This window comes from Dermacentor silvarum, chromosome 3 (genome assembly GCF_013339745.2).
Source record: "Dermacentor silvarum isolate Dsil-2018 chromosome 3, BIME_Dsil_1.4, whole genome shotgun sequence".
Lineage (NCBI taxonomy): Eukaryota > Metazoa > Arthropoda > Arachnida > Ixodida > Ixodidae > Dermacentor > Dermacentor silvarum.
In genome coordinates, this window is record NC_051156.1 from 227750682 (window position 1) to 227767786 (window position 17105).

General features: G+C 43.8%; 1 protein-coding gene across 1 annotated transcript in view; it reads right to left on the reverse strand.

The window, feature by feature from the left end:
* LOC119445251 (uncharacterized) overlaps nt 1–17105 on the reverse strand; it is a 50514-nt gene that overhangs the window by 21662 nt on the left and 11747 nt on the right. Inside the window, exons 2-3 of the mRNA XM_049664454.1 lie at nt 10416–10514; nt 4354–4512 (exon numbers count right to left, since the gene is read on the reverse strand). Coding sequence (XP_049520411.1) covers nt 4354–4512; nt 10416–10514 — 258 coding nt within the window. The remainder of the gene's footprint in view (nt 1–4353; nt 4513–10415; nt 10515–17105) is intronic.

Consider the following 17105-nt stretch of genomic DNA (forward strand, 5'->3'; position numbering starts at 1 on the left):
CGTTTGTTCTCTGATCCACACCGCTCTCTTCCTGTCCCTTAACGTTAGGCCTAACATTTTTTCTTCCATCGCACTTTGTGCGGTCCTTAACTTGTTCTCGACCTTCTTTGTTAACCTCCAAGTTTCTGCCCTATATGTTAGCACCGGTAGAATGCAGTGATTGTACACTTTTCTTTTCAACGACAGTGGTAAGCTCTCAGTCAGGATTTGGCAATGCCTGCCTAAGCACTCCAACCCATTTTTATTCGATCTTCTGTGAATTACTTTCTCATTATCAGGGTCCCCTGCAAGTAACTGACCTAGATAAACGTACTGCTTTACAGACTATAGAGGCTGACTGGCGATCCTGAATTCTTGTTCCCTTGCCAGACTATTGAGCATTCTTTGTCTTCTGCATATTCATCTTCAACCCCACTCTTACACTTTTGCGGTTAAGGTCCTCAACCATTTGTTGTAATTCGTCCCCATTGTTACTGAATAGGACAAGGTCATCTGCAAACCGAAGGTTGCTGAGGTGTTCGCCGTTGATTCGCACTCCTAAGCTTTCCCAGTCTAAGAGCTTGAATACTTCTTCTAAGCATGCAGTGAATAGCACTGGAGAGATTGTGTCTCCTTGCCTGACCCCTTTCTTGATAGGTATCTTTCTACTTTTCTTGTGGATAACCAAGGTTACTGTGTAATCCTTGTAGATATTTACCAAGATATTCACGTATGCCTCCTGTACTCCTTGATTACGCAATACCTCTATGACTGCTGGTATCTCTACTGAATCAAATGCTTTTTCATAATCTATGAAAGCCATATAGAGAAGTTGATTGTACTCCGCAGATTTCTCTTTTACCTTATTGATGAAATGGATATGATCCATCGTAGAATATCCCTTCCTGAAGCCAGCCTGTTCTCTTGGTTGGCTGAAGTCAAGTGTTGCCCTGATTCTATTGGAAATGATCTTGGTGAATATTTTATACAATACTGAAAGCAAGCTAATGGGTCTATAATTCTTCAATTCTTTAACGTCTCCCTTCTCATGGATGAGTATAATTTTGGCGTTCTTCCAGCTTTCTGGTACGCTCGAAGTCGTGAGGCATTGCGTATAATAGGCCGCAAGTTTTTCAAGCATAATATCTCCTCCATCTTTGATTATAGAATTCGACTGTTATTCCATGTTCTCCAGCAGCTTTTTCCCTGGTCATGTCTTTCAAGGCCCTTCTAACTTCATCCCTAGTCATAGAAGGAGCCTCTGTATCCTGTTCATCGCTACTTCGAATGAAAGTAGCTTGGCTGCTCTGGGCACTGTACAGGTCAGTATAGAATTCTTCCACTCCTTCACTGTCATCGAAATTGCTGATGATATTACCCTGCTTATCGTCTAGTGCATACATTTTTCCTTGTCCTATGCCAAGTTTTCTTCTCACTGATTTCATGCTGCGTCCATATTTTACTGCTTCCTCAATCTTTTCCATGTTATAATTTAGGATACTCTTACTTTCTTCTTGTTGATCAGTTTCGACAGTTCAGCAAATTCTATCTGATCTCTCGAATTTCACACTTTAATGTTTTGCCATTCCTTTATTAGGTCCTTTGTTACTTGGGAGAGCTTACCTACTGGTTGCCTTGGTGCCTTACCTCCCACTTCAATTGCTGCTTCTGAGATCAGCCTAGTCACGGTTTCGTTAATTATCTCTATGCTGTCTTCATATTCCTGTTCTAAAGCTGCATATTTGTTTGCGAGCACCATCCTGAATTGGTCTGTTTTTACCCTTACGGCGTATACGTTGGCCTGTCTCTTCATGACTGACTTTATTCTTTCTGTCTTCAAATTGAGAGAAATCCTAGACCTCACTAACCTATGGTCACTGCATTTTACTCTACCTAACACTTCTACATCCTGCACTATGCTGGGATCGGCAGAGAGTATGAAATCTATTTCATTGCTTGTTTTTCCATTAGATGTTTTCTAGGTCCACTTCCTGTTGCTGCGCTTCCTGAAGAAGGTATTCATTATTCGGAGCCTATTCCTTTCCGCGAATTCTACCAACATCTCCCCTCTATGTGTTCCTAGAATTGATGCCGTAGTTTCCAATTGCTTGCTCGCCAGCCTGCTTTCCCCCCACTTTTGCATCGAAGTCGCCCGTGACTACAGTATGCTGAGTTTTCTCCTTTCTCATTGCTAATTCGACATCTTCATAAAACTGTTGTATTTCTTCATCATCGTGACTGGAGGTTGGGGCGTAGGCTTGTACTACCTTCATTCTATACCTCCTATTAAGCTTTATTACGACGACTGCTACCCTCTAATTAATGCTGTAGAATTCAATGTTGCCCGCTATGCCCTTATGGACTAGCGACGAACTCGGCACCCATGATCAAACTGGGATATGAACGAAATGTGCGTATTTGGAGTCGGTGAACTTATGCCAATGGACGAATTCAGCTATTTCTCCGTGCATGCACATTATAGTTATTCTGTTCAGATGTGTTCTAAGATTATCATGTTTGGCTACCGACGTTCTGGTAGAAGTTGAATAGGGACGTATTATGAAAACAGCACATACCGATGAAGAAAATGAAGGTTCGTGCTTTTTTGTTCTGTAACCAAAGCAATTGCTGCCCCCAACATATATGAATGCCCTTTTGCAAGACTATTTGGCCCATTTCCCAATAAATGTAATAGCTAATGATGCTTCCTCGTATGAAGAGAAGTCAGGCGTGGGAATCTTCTCACCATCCCTAGATTGGTCTTGTACAGTGGAGCTGTTAAGCTTTCCGTAAGTCCGTTTCGTGCCGACAGAAAACTCGGCCCAGCTGTGCGTCGCCGAGCCACGCAACCTCCTCGCATCACACACGTGCGTAGGGCGGAGTCTACTACTAAGTGCTTTGTTATGAGAAAAAGAAAGGTTGGCGCTATCTTCTGCAGCCCTTAATAGGGGAGCACGGATTAGCGCCACGGCATGCGTGCGCTTCGCCTTCCCTCTCCCCAGCTGAGGAGAAGCAAGTGTTCGCTTAGCCGTGGCGTCACTGATACGCTACAAAGCTCTGAGCAGCCGGCGTGCCGACAAACGCGTCGCCTCTGAACACTCGTGCACAGCAACCATTGGGCGACAGAAGAAAGTCAAGACTCCCGAGGAAGAAGCCGCTTACAAGGAAGCTCGGCTCAGTGGGACTACGATCTACGAAGGAGAGCCGACCCTGCTCATCGCGCCGAGGCCGCCGCCGACAAACGCCGTCGCGGAGCCGAGGATCCCGAGTTTCGGGCCAGAGACAACGAACGCTGCCGACTGAATGCTCGGTGCCGCCGGGAATCGGTTCCGGGCCTGCGCGTCACCGCGAGAACTTCCAACGCCAAGCCCGCAATTCCATGGGAGATACCAAACCGGAACTAGCTCCCCTATGACCCAGCCTTGCACCACTAGTGCAAACTGCCCACATTTTTTTTCACTTCGGCTGCCAGATTACAAATCAGTTTTTCAGGCCGAACCTCTGGCAATCGTTCTTGCTTTGCGAAAGTTACGCCTTCATGCTGCGAAAGTTGTTTTCGTCACAGATTCTCTTCGGGTATGCAGCGCACTTAACGCGTCTAGAAATTCCACAGCTTTGAATACGTTTTATACATTAGCTCCGCACCACTTAAGTTTAGTTCATTTAGTATGGTACCATGGGCCACCGAGAAATTCATCTTATAATGCAATAGCCGATTCTTTAGCACGAGCTTCTTTAAAAGGTCCGGTGATATCTGTGCTGCCGGCAACTGTGCATATCAGTGCAGCCAGATATAGAGTTTTCTTTGACCGAATTCAAAAAAAAAAAAAAGTCTCTCATTAGCAGTATCTACAGACTTCGTGCATCTAAATTATTCTTGGAACAGACAATGGTATCCTAGCAGGCAATTCGAAGTATCATTTACAGGGCTGCGTAGCCGTATTCCACCACTTAATTTTTACTTGCACAGATGTGGTGTGGCGGTATCGCCTTCATGATTTAGGTGCACGTTGCAGAGCCGCTGGTGGTCATAATTAATCCGGGGTCCTCTACTGCGGCGTGCCTGATATCATATTGGGGTGCTTGCACGTAAAGCACCACATTTTAATTAAATTTAACACTTCTGCTACAATGCGAAGCGCCCTGCGAGGCAATGACATTGCTAACCATCTCTCACGCTATGAGCAATGGCCCACAACAACGCCTCAAGCAAACACGTCTCGCTGTGTGTTCTGTGTGCTACATGAACAAACACAAGAGGTGCACGCAAGAGGAACGTCGCCTCAATGCTCTCGCATACGTTTGTTTATTTTCTCAATGCACAGATACATTCCGGGCACCCATATGGATGGGGATCGAGCAAGACGACATTACCTGCGTGACATTGGTGAGTGCAAACGATGTCATCGAGGAAGGCCAGTCACCCATGCTTTCCCTGACGACGAGCGGCACCAGGTTTTCCACGTATTGTTCCAGCAACGCCTGAGTGTCGACGCCGTCCGCCCGTGCCACGCCCCGCAGATCTTCGCACACCTGCGCCATCATTGTTGAACGACTGTGATTGGTTGTGTCAACATGCGAATAAAACAGGCGGCGGAAAACGACTGCTCTTGCAAGCCGTGCTTTTAACAGCGAAGCTGTTTAAGCTAGCCGTAATTTGTGGTGCGTATCAAGAAACTACCAAGAAAGCAAAGAAAATAAACTTTCTTGCCGAAGCGGGATTCGAGCCTGCGTACCCCCGGTACCAAAGCGAGCGTCGTAACCACTAGGCTTTACAGTCACGCTTGCGGAACACACATTTGTTGTTGCTGCCTCAAAACATGGCTCGTACCCACAGGAGGGATTGGCCACATTAGATTGTTTGAAATGTGCGTCTAACAAAACAAAATGGGAGAAAGGCACATTTAATACAGAGCAATATTCAACTCAATGCCAACAGAAAATTTGAAAGGGCATATTCATAAATTTAGGGGGGAAAAATAAAGTGAAGTGTCCCACGTCGGTACCCTAGCAGTGAAGCCTTCCTGACGCTTCAATAAACTTGTGGATAGCAGAAATCATTGACCCATGGCTTGTGCCTAATTGACACGCACCAAAGGACAAAATGTTTGGTGTAGTAAGCGCTAAACCCAGCTTACTTGTAGGAAATACTAGGAACATTCTGCGGAGGGAGGAGAAGCGGCGGCAAGAAAGAAATGGTCCATAGTTTCTGGTTCATTACAAAAAGAACAAAGGTTAGTTATAGACAAACCAGATCTATGAAGGTAAAAATTTAGGCGGGGAACTCTACAACAGAAGCTTGATAATGTCACCTCGCATTGTCGTGAAAGGCATTTGCTCGTGTTTCCCCGGAAATTTAGATGTAGAAAATCCTGTGCGGGAAGTAGGGATGATTTAGTACAATTTAGAAATAAAAAGCGTTTAAATCTAGCACCTGTTATAAAAGCGAAATCAGGAAGGATATTTAAGACAGGACCATTTAGTGACAATGATGCGAGCGAGTCAGCTGATTAATTTAAAGAAATTCCACTATGACTGGGGACCCATACAAAGCGGACTTCAGACAAATTGTCTGGAACAAGAGTCGAAAATATACTCAGTAAGTGTGAATGATTTGTAGATGTTAAATGGTGTACAAACCGACAGCGCATGGTAACAATTATTACTTTCGATGTCTGGGTACCCAATTTTCGAATGGCTAGAATGATGGCCAGAAATTCTGCAAGAAATATTGGGGTGTAATCTGCTAGACGAAGAGCAAAAGACCAGTTAAGTTGATTTGAAAAGATGCCCACTCCGGCCTTCTCTGCATTTTGTGTAGCGTCCGTAGAAATAACCAAGTGAGACTGAAATTGATTAAGATGATCTTGAACTAGACCTTCAAGTATGCGTGACGGAAGAAATTTTGCGTGTTCTGGAAAAATATCATCAAAAAATGTCACAGTTTCGCGCTAAGGGCGAAGCAATGAATCCGATAGCAACACAGCAATGTCATACGAAGTAAGGTGAGCGGCTTTGGTAGCAATATTGATACATGCATATTGCGTGTTTCTTATGGACGATGCGCGCGGGCGCCCAGACGAAGAAGACGAATTGCGCTTTGCTCTCGAGCTGTCGGCTGAACTGGCCAGCGCTGCAGCTATCCTGTGTAAATATATTTTGTAAATAGTCTCCAGTACTCAATCCTTCGTTCGCGTAACATTTTGGTGGAGCGTGCCGTTCCCCGTCCTCGCCACGGAGCTCCGCAGCGGCCGCACCGTCCAGCTTTCCACCATGGCTCCCGCTGACGAGACCTCGTCTGCTCCTACTACTCCGACTCCGAATTGTAGTAAACATGAGCTGATTAAGTAAGCAGGTGTGCTGCGGCGTAAGTAGACCGACATGAAGAGAGACTCGATGACCACGAGAAGGCACGTGTGAAACTGTGGTGTTGATGAGAAGCGCTTCCCGTGGGCAGCGCGCGTGCGAAGGGACACACCTGTAGCGCTGCACTGCCGATCCGGGCAGCATTACATGTGTAGCGTGCGTTGGAAAATGTGGCCCGACTATTACTAACTGAATGAACAAGCGTGGTGTGAGCGCGCACAAACAAACATGAATAGATCACACTGAATGACTGCAGACAACGACTGTCAAAACGCTGGCAGCAAGCCCATACGCTGCAGCGGGCGAAGGTACGTGCTGTCTATCGCTTCAACAGAAATTGAGCGGCGAATGCGCAGTGCATAAAGGTGAGAGCCCTGTGGAGATAAGAGACGGTGCGGCGAGCGACGAGCGCGGTTGTTGGCAGAGTAGAAGTGCCCCCCCCCCCCCCCCCCCGCTCCTTCCGGCGCCGGCTTCCCGCTTCCTTGCGTGCGCATGGGAGATTGAGTGCGTTCGTTCTCCGTGATAGCGCGCGTCCCCGCACGCTTCCGCTCGGGCATACGGCGCGCGGTGAAGATTTTATCGATACGGAACCTCACGGCGACGACGACGGCGACGCCGACGGCAGAAATCCGGTTGAAGTGTCCATATTATTGCTATCGCAATAAAATCAAGTTCACCTTTAACGAATCAGTTTTTTGGAGAAATCAGGCACGGTAGGCGAACATGAAGTTTTGATAACAGCGTCTGAACAAAAACAACTTGAGGTTGTCGATAACGCCGCCAATGTGTTCGGAAAAATAAATCGGGATAATTGATGAAAACGGATTGGAAACGGGATAGGGATGTATCATAAAGCTTTAGAAAAGTCACGACAGTAAGTTGCTTAAACCTGGACTCAAGCGGGAAAATTCCAGCCATTTATGCGAACCATATGATTGCGTTCGAGCGTCGTCGTCTTCGTCCACAGCTGGCGCGTTCGTACGCTCGTGCTCTCCGGGAACGCGGTGTCGGTGTTGCAAGCTGCGCTGTGCAACGCGCAGTGACGGCCGTAAGTCCGAGACGCGCGAAAAGAAATTATGATCATCATGAGTAATAAGATGAAAAGTTCGCGCGCACTTCCGGAAAATACTGGGCTACGATCGCCCATCTTCTCTGTTTCAAGCGTTGCGCGGCCGAGTGCAATTTATTTTGTTCGTTTGCTAGTGATGAGAGAGCGGCTGCTGAGGTGATGCTGCTCCATCGCTGAGTAGGCCGGGGACCTCACTTGTTACGAGTATGGATGGCGCCACGAAATACGGTGCAAAGGAAAGCGAACAAACGTTATCTCGAGCTAGAAGGCCCATTGAGCGAATCGCGGAACAAGGGTAGCGCACCGGAAGGACCAGTGTGTCATTTATTTTCTTACAGCAATGCTTCGACTTCGTGGTATGGAGAGCAGTGCAGAAAAAAGTTTGAAATTTAAATATAATACAGTTACAGGACAAATATATTGCACACCGTGATGTAAGTGTAAGGCTCTGAGAGTAACCACAGTTGCCATTACTTTTCTTGCGAATATCCTGATATTAAATCAGTCAATCAATCTGTTTATTTCCGTCTTTCGTGTACACGATACAACGAAAATAGGTGGCAAGAGAAAAAGCTGCTTTGTCGCAGCTTGACTGAGCTCTTGCCACCCGTACAGCAGCAAATATGCATGCAGGAAATGAGCATACAGAGAAGTTTTTTCTTTTTACAGCTTCAAATGAAGGTCAACGTCTCACAAAATGTATGAATAACATAATATGAAGTATTGAAAAGAAAATACACACAAAATACCAACAAACTACGTGGGGACACGTGTTAGGTATCACCATAAACGTTAATCAAACTTTTTAGCATAATTAAATCAAGAAAGATCTATTCAAGATCTATTCCATTGGCCTCTGTAATCGAGTAAAAAAAAAAAAATCCGCCTCCATTCCACCCTGTTTAAGTGGATGTACGGCGAAGCTGTTGCCGACGTCGGACAAGCACAACCGACGTTAGACGACGTTACAGAAGCGCCACCACCACCACAAGCGACGTACGTCACGCGCGCACGCACGTACGCGGAAGTGCAGCGTGCATCCTCATTCTTCTCGGCCGTTCGCCAAGCACAAGGGACTTGTTGAACTAAATTAAATTCTGACGTAGTAAAATTCGTCAGAAAATGCGTAAAGTACGACTTACACACAAGCTGCAGACACGATAGCATCGAATTATAGTTCGAATGTACGAGAAAACATAATTCTGTTACGCGAAAACTCAAACATAAGCCTCTTTCCCGGCTGCCGTTTTTTTTTTTTTTTTTTTGGATGAGCACACAAAAAATCCCTAAATACATTCAAGGCACCCCTTTTGTCACAACGGCACATAATCGTTTTGATGGATGTCCCAAGAATGTGGGCATAGCCAGAGGCCCAAGATTAGGGCACCACATATGGCACATACCGAGTCACCCAACTTATTGTCTGTACTCGGCAAGGCAGCACCACCCACAAAGCTAAAAAAAAAAAAAAAGAGGCAAAGAAAGCTGCGCTCTAACCAACATATCACTGAATGCAGGGGTTGATCCTTCATTTGAAACGGTTCATTGCTCGTTTTATGCCGGATAGTCATTAGGAAAATTCTTAGAGTTAATTTTCATTTACTACATTGACACCTATACATAGTTTTAACTATAGAAGCGTCTACTATATCCTGATCGCTCGCAGAATTCCTTTACACACGAAGCAGTTATGTATGAGTTGATCACTCGCACCAAGACAGACAAGGCACTCAATGAAAGCTTTTAAGATACGAAATAATAGGCAAGAAATTTGCTCAGTATAAAATACTGAAATTCCTCAGGTGTTTAAGCAAAGTAGCAAATATTGAGAATATTATTTTGTTTGCTTGAATATGCTTTTAAAATGCAGGACATTGCACAAGCAAAGCAAATTTCTGCGGCAATGGAGCGGTATATCTTGTTAAACGGATGAAAGGGCCAAATTACTGAAAATAATTTTCTTACACCCAAACAGAGCTGCTTTTCAAAATTTGCGTTAGACAGCATGCCCCTCTTTCTTGTGAAGACGCCGCACCGCCGACTATTAAACACGGATGCATTGGACGGCAAAGCAGCGTTGCAGTTGTAAAACGTTTCTGAAAGACAGGTGTACGTCAATCTTGAGTTAAAAGTACGTTAAATTGAGCTGGTTGGTAATGATTCATTTTCGATCACAGCGCAAACCAAACAGTCACACTCTCAGACTAGCTAAGTATAATAAAACGGCACCGTGACTACTTTTTGGGCGCCAGTTTTGTTACAAACAATGTGACGGTGATAATTAGCCAGGGTGTTAATTGATTTGCTAACTTGCCATCTCAATAATGGTTCATAAAATGCAATTTGACGTCATGTGTCATGCATTTCCGCAACTACAACCAGTTACCTCTAACTTAAGGATGTTGAGAAGCAAATACCACCAGAAGGGTATTGAGGTTGCAGTACCAAATACAGCTTTGTAGAAGTAGTTGCGAAATACCACAATACTAGCAAATGTATTTATAATATTTAGAATAAAGTTTGCATCAATGTGACGTTTTTCCTTTTTTTTTTGTGAGTGAGTAAGTGATGGGACGTCTTTATTAAAAACCACGTAAACAAATTCATGACCTTAGGGCCTAGGTAGTAAATGAATTTATAAAGGTCGTCGGTTTTTTAAAATATTGAAACGCTCGTGAACGCGGGCTTGTTGTTAGTTTTTGTTTGAAATGTGATGTCATTTTTTTTCCTTTTTCACCGAAAGTGTCACACCATCACAGAGATGGTGCCAGTGTCTATAAAGCGTCATATATTCAACGTATTGAATATATGCCTCTATGGAAGCTTCGCTAGTCATGCGTACATTAACCTGCCATCATCATCGGGGATACATTTAAGAACGTTTGCTAGCCACGTCGCGGAAAGAGTGTTTTGCGTTTCACTTGAAAAAATCAAAGTCATTGCTTGTCATTTGATGTATGTTTTCATCATGCACAATGCCGAAAATACCTGGAGTATGTACCTGACAGTCTGTCGTTGTGACCGTCCTGGCCTTGTAGAGAGGATTAGCGACCAGGCAGGTGGCGTAGTGGTATGGCGTCCAGTCCCAATAAGGAAGCAGCTGCGATGAAGCACTTTTTGTATATATAAGACCACAGCAACCTAGGGAAACACATATGATTTGGAAGTGCAGGCTCAACACAATGAAGGAAGGCAAATACTAGAACAGCTCATCGTTAACTTTTCAGCGCGATAACTGCACAAGAATTAAAGGCTAAACGGCATGACACAGCGCTTGCTTGTGTCCTGTAGTTCTCCCTTTTGTTCTTGCCAATGTTGTCAATTTTTTATGCGTATCACTTAAGTGAGACGGAAAAGTCGCTAAATTTCCTCTGAATTTTGCTGCAAGGTCGCTAAAATTGTCACTAAAGCTTCTGAGTAAATTTTAGGTAACATAGGCGTTTTGGAACACTATGATATACGTGATCATGGCGTAAATAATTTACTGAAGCGTCTCAGATTTGGATAAGGTCTGCGTTAGTGAGGAATAAACAGTTAATTTATCAGCAATGTGTGGCGGGCTTTTATTTTACTATTGTACTTACATAAGAACAGACGATGGCATCTCAAGTTCGGCGTTTACCCTCAGATTGTGATGATCGAAATGTAGCACGATTCAAGAGAACACAAGCAGTCTGATTTTCCTGAAAGATGTATAGTTCTCTGCGCCCCTGAAAGAATAAATTCTGCATGACTCAGAAGGTCGCATGTTGGTCGCAAGTATTGTGATATTTTGTATGACTGCTGGTCAATGCTTCTCTTGTTGCTTATGGCAGGAGATGTTGAGGAGAATCCCGGACCAAAGGTAAACGAAATTGTAGAAGAAATTATTAGGAATCAGGCTGCATTTGCTCGTAGGATGGATGACATTAAAAGTGAAATTGTCACAGTGAGCGCAAAGACAGACAGGATACAGAGGCTCTTTGATGCAGTCGATACAATGAACAGCAGGATTCGGAATTGAGAAAGTATAGTTCAACAACAGGCTGCAAAGCTAGTTGATTACGAGAACAGAAGCCGGTGTAATAATTTGTTAGTCTTTGGCGTCACTGAAACCGCGACTGACTCTGGTGTAGAAACAGAGTCAAATCTAAAAGAACTTGTTCCGGAGAATATATTTCAAAAAACTATTGATGTACAGGCTCATACAGTTGAGCAAATTCAACGCCCTGGTAAACCCCAACCAACAAAATGTAGACGAGTTATTCTTAAGTTTTACGACACCAGAGAAAGGAAAGCGTACTGAAAAAAGGTGCAACGCTAAAGGATACCGTTTGGCGTGTTTGCTCTGACTATGCCAAAGAAACATTAGACATGCGCAGAAAACTATGGGAAAGCGCAGCCGCAGACAGGGCCAAGAAAGCAAAGGTCGTGCTCGTTCATGATAAACTTCGCGTAAACAACGATACATATTTTTGGGATCACAACCGCAATGAAGGCTGCCTGCTGTCTAAAAGCTTAGGGCATAAGGCTGATAACAGAGAACAGCACAGGTCAGGTCGGTCAAGTGGCACTGTTGATCCAGATACCACAGGCAACACCTCGGGCTGATCATCACAGATATAACTACGCCTTTTAAGTTTGAACGCGCGAAGTATTGTAAATAAGACTACACAGTTAGAATGCCTGCTCCTTTCACAAAGCCCACATGTGGTAAAAACAGAAACGTGGTTGCATAACAACATATCTGACGACTGTATTGTTCCTCCCGGCTATAGAATGTCTAGGAAAGACAGGGACGCACGTAGTGGGGGCGTTTGTATCATAGTAAAAAATTCTGTATCTGCTGTATTGATTTATTGCGATGTTGATGAAACGGTTTGGTGCAAGATTACATTTCATGGTATCGCCTACATCGTTGGAGCAGTGTATCGCGCACCCTCTGCCTCGCCTGAGTTCCTGGAAGACCTTAACACTTTCCTACGTGCAAATGTCGAAGCAAACGCGAGATTAGTAATGACTCCAATTTTAATCCTCATCACATAGATTGGCAAAACCCATGTGCTGTTGGCTCCGATTCATCTAGAGTAGAGAAGTTATTGAAACTTATATTCATATGTAATCTAAACCAAATTGTACAAGAAGAAACACGAGTAACGGCCACATCGCGGTCATTGTTGGATCTGGTGTTTGTCACATAAAATAGGTGCTTATACTGTAAACGTTGAGAATAGTATCTCTGACCTCAAGATGATTATTGTTAGAATCACAGTTGGAACAATTGTTTGTTTCAGGCCCTACATCACTGTACGCATTGTACGCACTGTACGCACTGTACGATGATGTTTCCATCCTTGACTACCTGGACTCTGCGTTTGGTGACTTTGAAATTGATTTCCATCCTAAAACAGTAGAAGAGTTGTGGCTGAACTTTAAGGGAATTGTACAACACTGCGAGTACAGCTAAATGCGTAAAGAAGACAAAGCACCGAAGCTCCTGGATAACCAGGAACATAATTCATATGAAAATAAAAATAAGAAGGCTACGTAAAAGTAAAAATAAATCTACTCAGATTTCGCGACTTCGAGCTGAGTTGAAGCAAGCCCTGCAGGATTCTAAAACAAAATTCTTCGATGACACGCTTAGCCGCTTCCTCAGAACATCACCGCAAAAGTTGTGGCGATACTTCAGTGATTGGAAGGAAGAGGTACAGGAAATCAGGAGAGAAGATCAGGTTCTGATAAACAAAGAAGATATTGTAGAACCCTTTAATCACTTCTTTCAGTCCGTATTCACCGCGACCGATGACGACGTCGATGTTAGTTCGGAAAGCACAGTGCCTAGCCAAATGGATGACATGATAATTACACAGGAGGACGTATTTCAGCAGCTATTGAATTTATATGCAAAAAAAAAAAGCGTACGGACCAGATGACATACGGACCCAGTTTCTTCAAAGATATGCTGAATGGGCGTCGCGTTACTTGACACTTAAATTTAAAAAATTATTGCAAACTCATTCTGTACCCCAAGATGGGCGCAGTACAGTAGTTATTCCGGTATTTAATGACGGCAATCAAACAATAATGAATACTTATCGGCCTATATTTCTTACATCTATTTCTTGTAAACTTTTGGAATACATAATAGCTAAGCGTATCATTCGCCATTTAGAAAATAATTCTTTACTTTACTCATACCAGCATGGATTCACAACAGGCCTTTCCACTACCACACACCTCGTAGAGAGAATTCATGATTTCGCAACGGGGATTGATGCCAGGGAGCAGATTGACGTAATCGCCATAGATTTTGCCAAGGCTTTCGACAAGGTGCCACACGAAAGGCTTATTTACAAACTGGAAACAACCGGCCTTAATGCCACTATAATAAAATTGATTAAAGCATACTTGACGAATCGCAACCAGGTGGTCAGAATGGATGGTCATGTCTCCGGCTCACTGGCCGTGCTCTCAGGTGTCCCGCAGGGATCTGTCCTGGGATCGCTTTTATTTTTGGTGTATATTAATGACATTTCTGCTGTGATCGAACCAGACGTACATTTTAAACTGTTCGCGGATGACTGTTTATTTTATTCTACAGTACGAAACACGGCAGAACAACTTAAAATTAATGACTGTTTAAAGGCGTTAAGCGGATGGTGCAAAAATGGAGTATGGAAATAAATTATTCTAATCAACATATACACATATAACCACAAAAAAGAGGGCTGTCGTTTGTTTCCATATACTATTGGTGACAAGTGTTTGATAAATACTAGTCAGTTTAAAATCCTGGGAATAACGATAACAGAAAAATTATCGTGGCTATACATACGGATAATCTTTGTTAAAAGGTATACGGGAGGTTATTTTTCCTTCGAAAAATATTGGAGGGTGCTACACGCGATGTAAGACTAACCGCTTACAAAAATTTTGTAAGGTCACTTCTTAGGTACGTGTCAGAGGTATGGAGCCCTCACCAAAGTTATTTGAAGAAACAATTAGAGAAAATTCAGAGGGACGCGGTGCGCTTTATATGCTCCCGATGTCGAAGGACTGATTCAGTCACAGAAATGCTCCGTTCTTCTAAACTGGACCTGCTAGAAACGCGTAGACAAAAAAAAATCGATTGAAATTATTATTCCAAATACTCCAAGGCCAAATAAATATTAGGAAAAAAAAACATACATACTGGCACGTGGCAAACGGAGCTACAGAACTAACCATAATCGATCTATCCAAGCTTACACCCCTTAGACTGATACGTTCAGGTACCCCTTTTTCCCCAACGTAATTGAAATGTGGAACAAGTTACCGATGTGTGTTGTGGAACATACTGATCTGTCTCAATTCAAACAAACTCTGGATGACTATCTGTGCGAGCGCGCCGCTTGATTCCGATGTATTCTGTGTTTGTGATTATCCACATGTTTCTATATTTCTTCATAACCTTCTCTGTAAGGACCCTCGCAAGTGGATTGACAGTATTGTTAAATAAATAATAAATAAATAAGCACGGTGGTAAAAATTACGTGACCACTATGCAGGACAACTAATACGCTTCTGCCCATTGGTATCCCCGAAGGCTGTTCGCTGTACTGATTTGTTCAAAACACATGCGATAAGGAAGCAATGTGTTCAGGCTCGCGTGAACGAGCTCTGCCGCTTCCATGCATACGCCTTTCTACAGTCGATTTATCATATCATTCACCTGCTTACAATAGAACTTGTAAATGTCCACTAGCTATTTAGTGAAAGTGCTGAGCTCAGAGAAGTAGGACCCATTCAAGTCCGTTTCGCAAAGAATATTTTTAAAAAACATTCATTTTTGTGAGCACACTGTGAAGGCAACCATTGCTTCATCAAGCATGGTCACAAAGTCTAAGCGTCGTACAACCAAGTTCGGCCGGTCACATGTAGCTTTTGAATAATAAAGAGCTTAGAAGGCTATTTTTGAAGCAACTTTCTTAACTTCGAAGTCGCTAAAATGTCACTAACTGTTCTGTCAAGTCGGTAAAAAAAGGTCGCTGGTCATTAAGTTGAAAATTTTGTCGCTAACAAGACAAAGTCGCTAAATCTAGCCATAAAATTGCTAAAGTGGCAGCACTGGCCCTTGTGCATTTATCGCGCTGAGCCCCTACCAACTTGCCCTACTTCTGAACTAGGACAGCCTTCGGTTTGTTGCCATAATAAAGCAGTGGCGTAGCCAAAAATTCTTTCTAGAGCGACGGGGGGAGGGGGGGGGGGGGGGGGTTTCCCCCACTTAACCGGGGCCAGAAGCTTGGAACGCCGCACACTATAACCCAGAATGCCTTCTTCTTCTTCTTCTTTTTTTTTTTTTTTGGGGGGGGGGGGGGAGGGGGGGGGGGGAGCGACACGTGCCCAGTGTGCCACGCCACTGGTATAAAGGAAGCCCTTAATTAAAGGCACTTTACAGTCTCAAGCACTCACGCAGGCGGCAGATTAAAAATCAGTGCGTTCAACACTTAATGGGCTGTCGAGCAGTCATCTCGGCGCTTTATATTACATTTCTCTCGGTAGTTCATCTAAACGTGCTCCAGTAAAAAAGTATGGCTCAGCGGATGTGGCAAATTGGGTACACTAGCCTGCAAAATGGTCAGTGGCCTCCTCACGACTGAACGCTTGGCAAGGGGTGTTATCAGGCATACCAATAATATTGTCGTGAAAACTATACTATGCTTATCCTGACAGGAAGAACGCACTATTCGTTTATTATCGACGCCATTTTTAGGCCATGTTCGACAAGTTATTCTGCCAAGTATTGCTCACATTAACCCTTTGTTTCCCACGCACATCGCACAGTGCACGTAACCAAAACTGATATTTTTAGGCTGTTTTTCTTCACGGTATCAACGAGAAAAAAAAACACAATAGAATACATATAAATTTTATAGAAGTTTTGTTACTGTCACATATGTGGCACTCAGGAATGAGAAGGTGAAAACAGGAAAACAGGTCTTGATTTCTGGGGGCTCTTAGGAAGTGTGGAAAACTTCAAAGCAGTTGATCTTTTTAGTATCTATGCACAAATAGACCGAGCATTTTATGCAAAAGAATCGGGTGCGCCTTTTGGATGAGCTCAACTTGCACATGGGTGCGTTTCTTTGAGCCACTTTCACCGGCCAGTGGCCAACTTTGTCATGCCTCACAGACAGCTCTACGTGGTGAGCTCTTTTTGATACTACGGCGTTACCTGAGACTGACGCCTCTGGTGAATATGCCGCTGAAGGAACCATGCATGACGGGTGAAAGATCAGTACACTCATTGTTCGATTGAGGCATGCATTCTAGCGAATACTGACACTGGCAGGACGCGACTGCGATTTTCTTGTACCCTAAATCTCTTTGACTCAAAAGTGAGGAACTCAATCAGGTCATGATCAACAAGCTTCCGAAACATATTCAAAGGGCTTCTCACTTTCTCCAAGCCATCTGCTGGCCTCAGAATGATCTGTTATTCACTGCAGCTGATGTTGATGTCCTTTTTTACCCAGTGCCTTATTTTTTTTTTTTTTTTGCTTGTTCGTCTGAGTCGATGTTACCTGCATTTATTGCTCACTGTAAAGCTTTCGCAGTCACTGCGCGAGAGTCTTTGTGACAGAGTGTACTCTTCGTCGCAATCAGTTCCCTCCAAGTTTTCGTCGTCGCTTCCACTTGGATATTCAGACTCAGAGAGACTTGCTTGGAT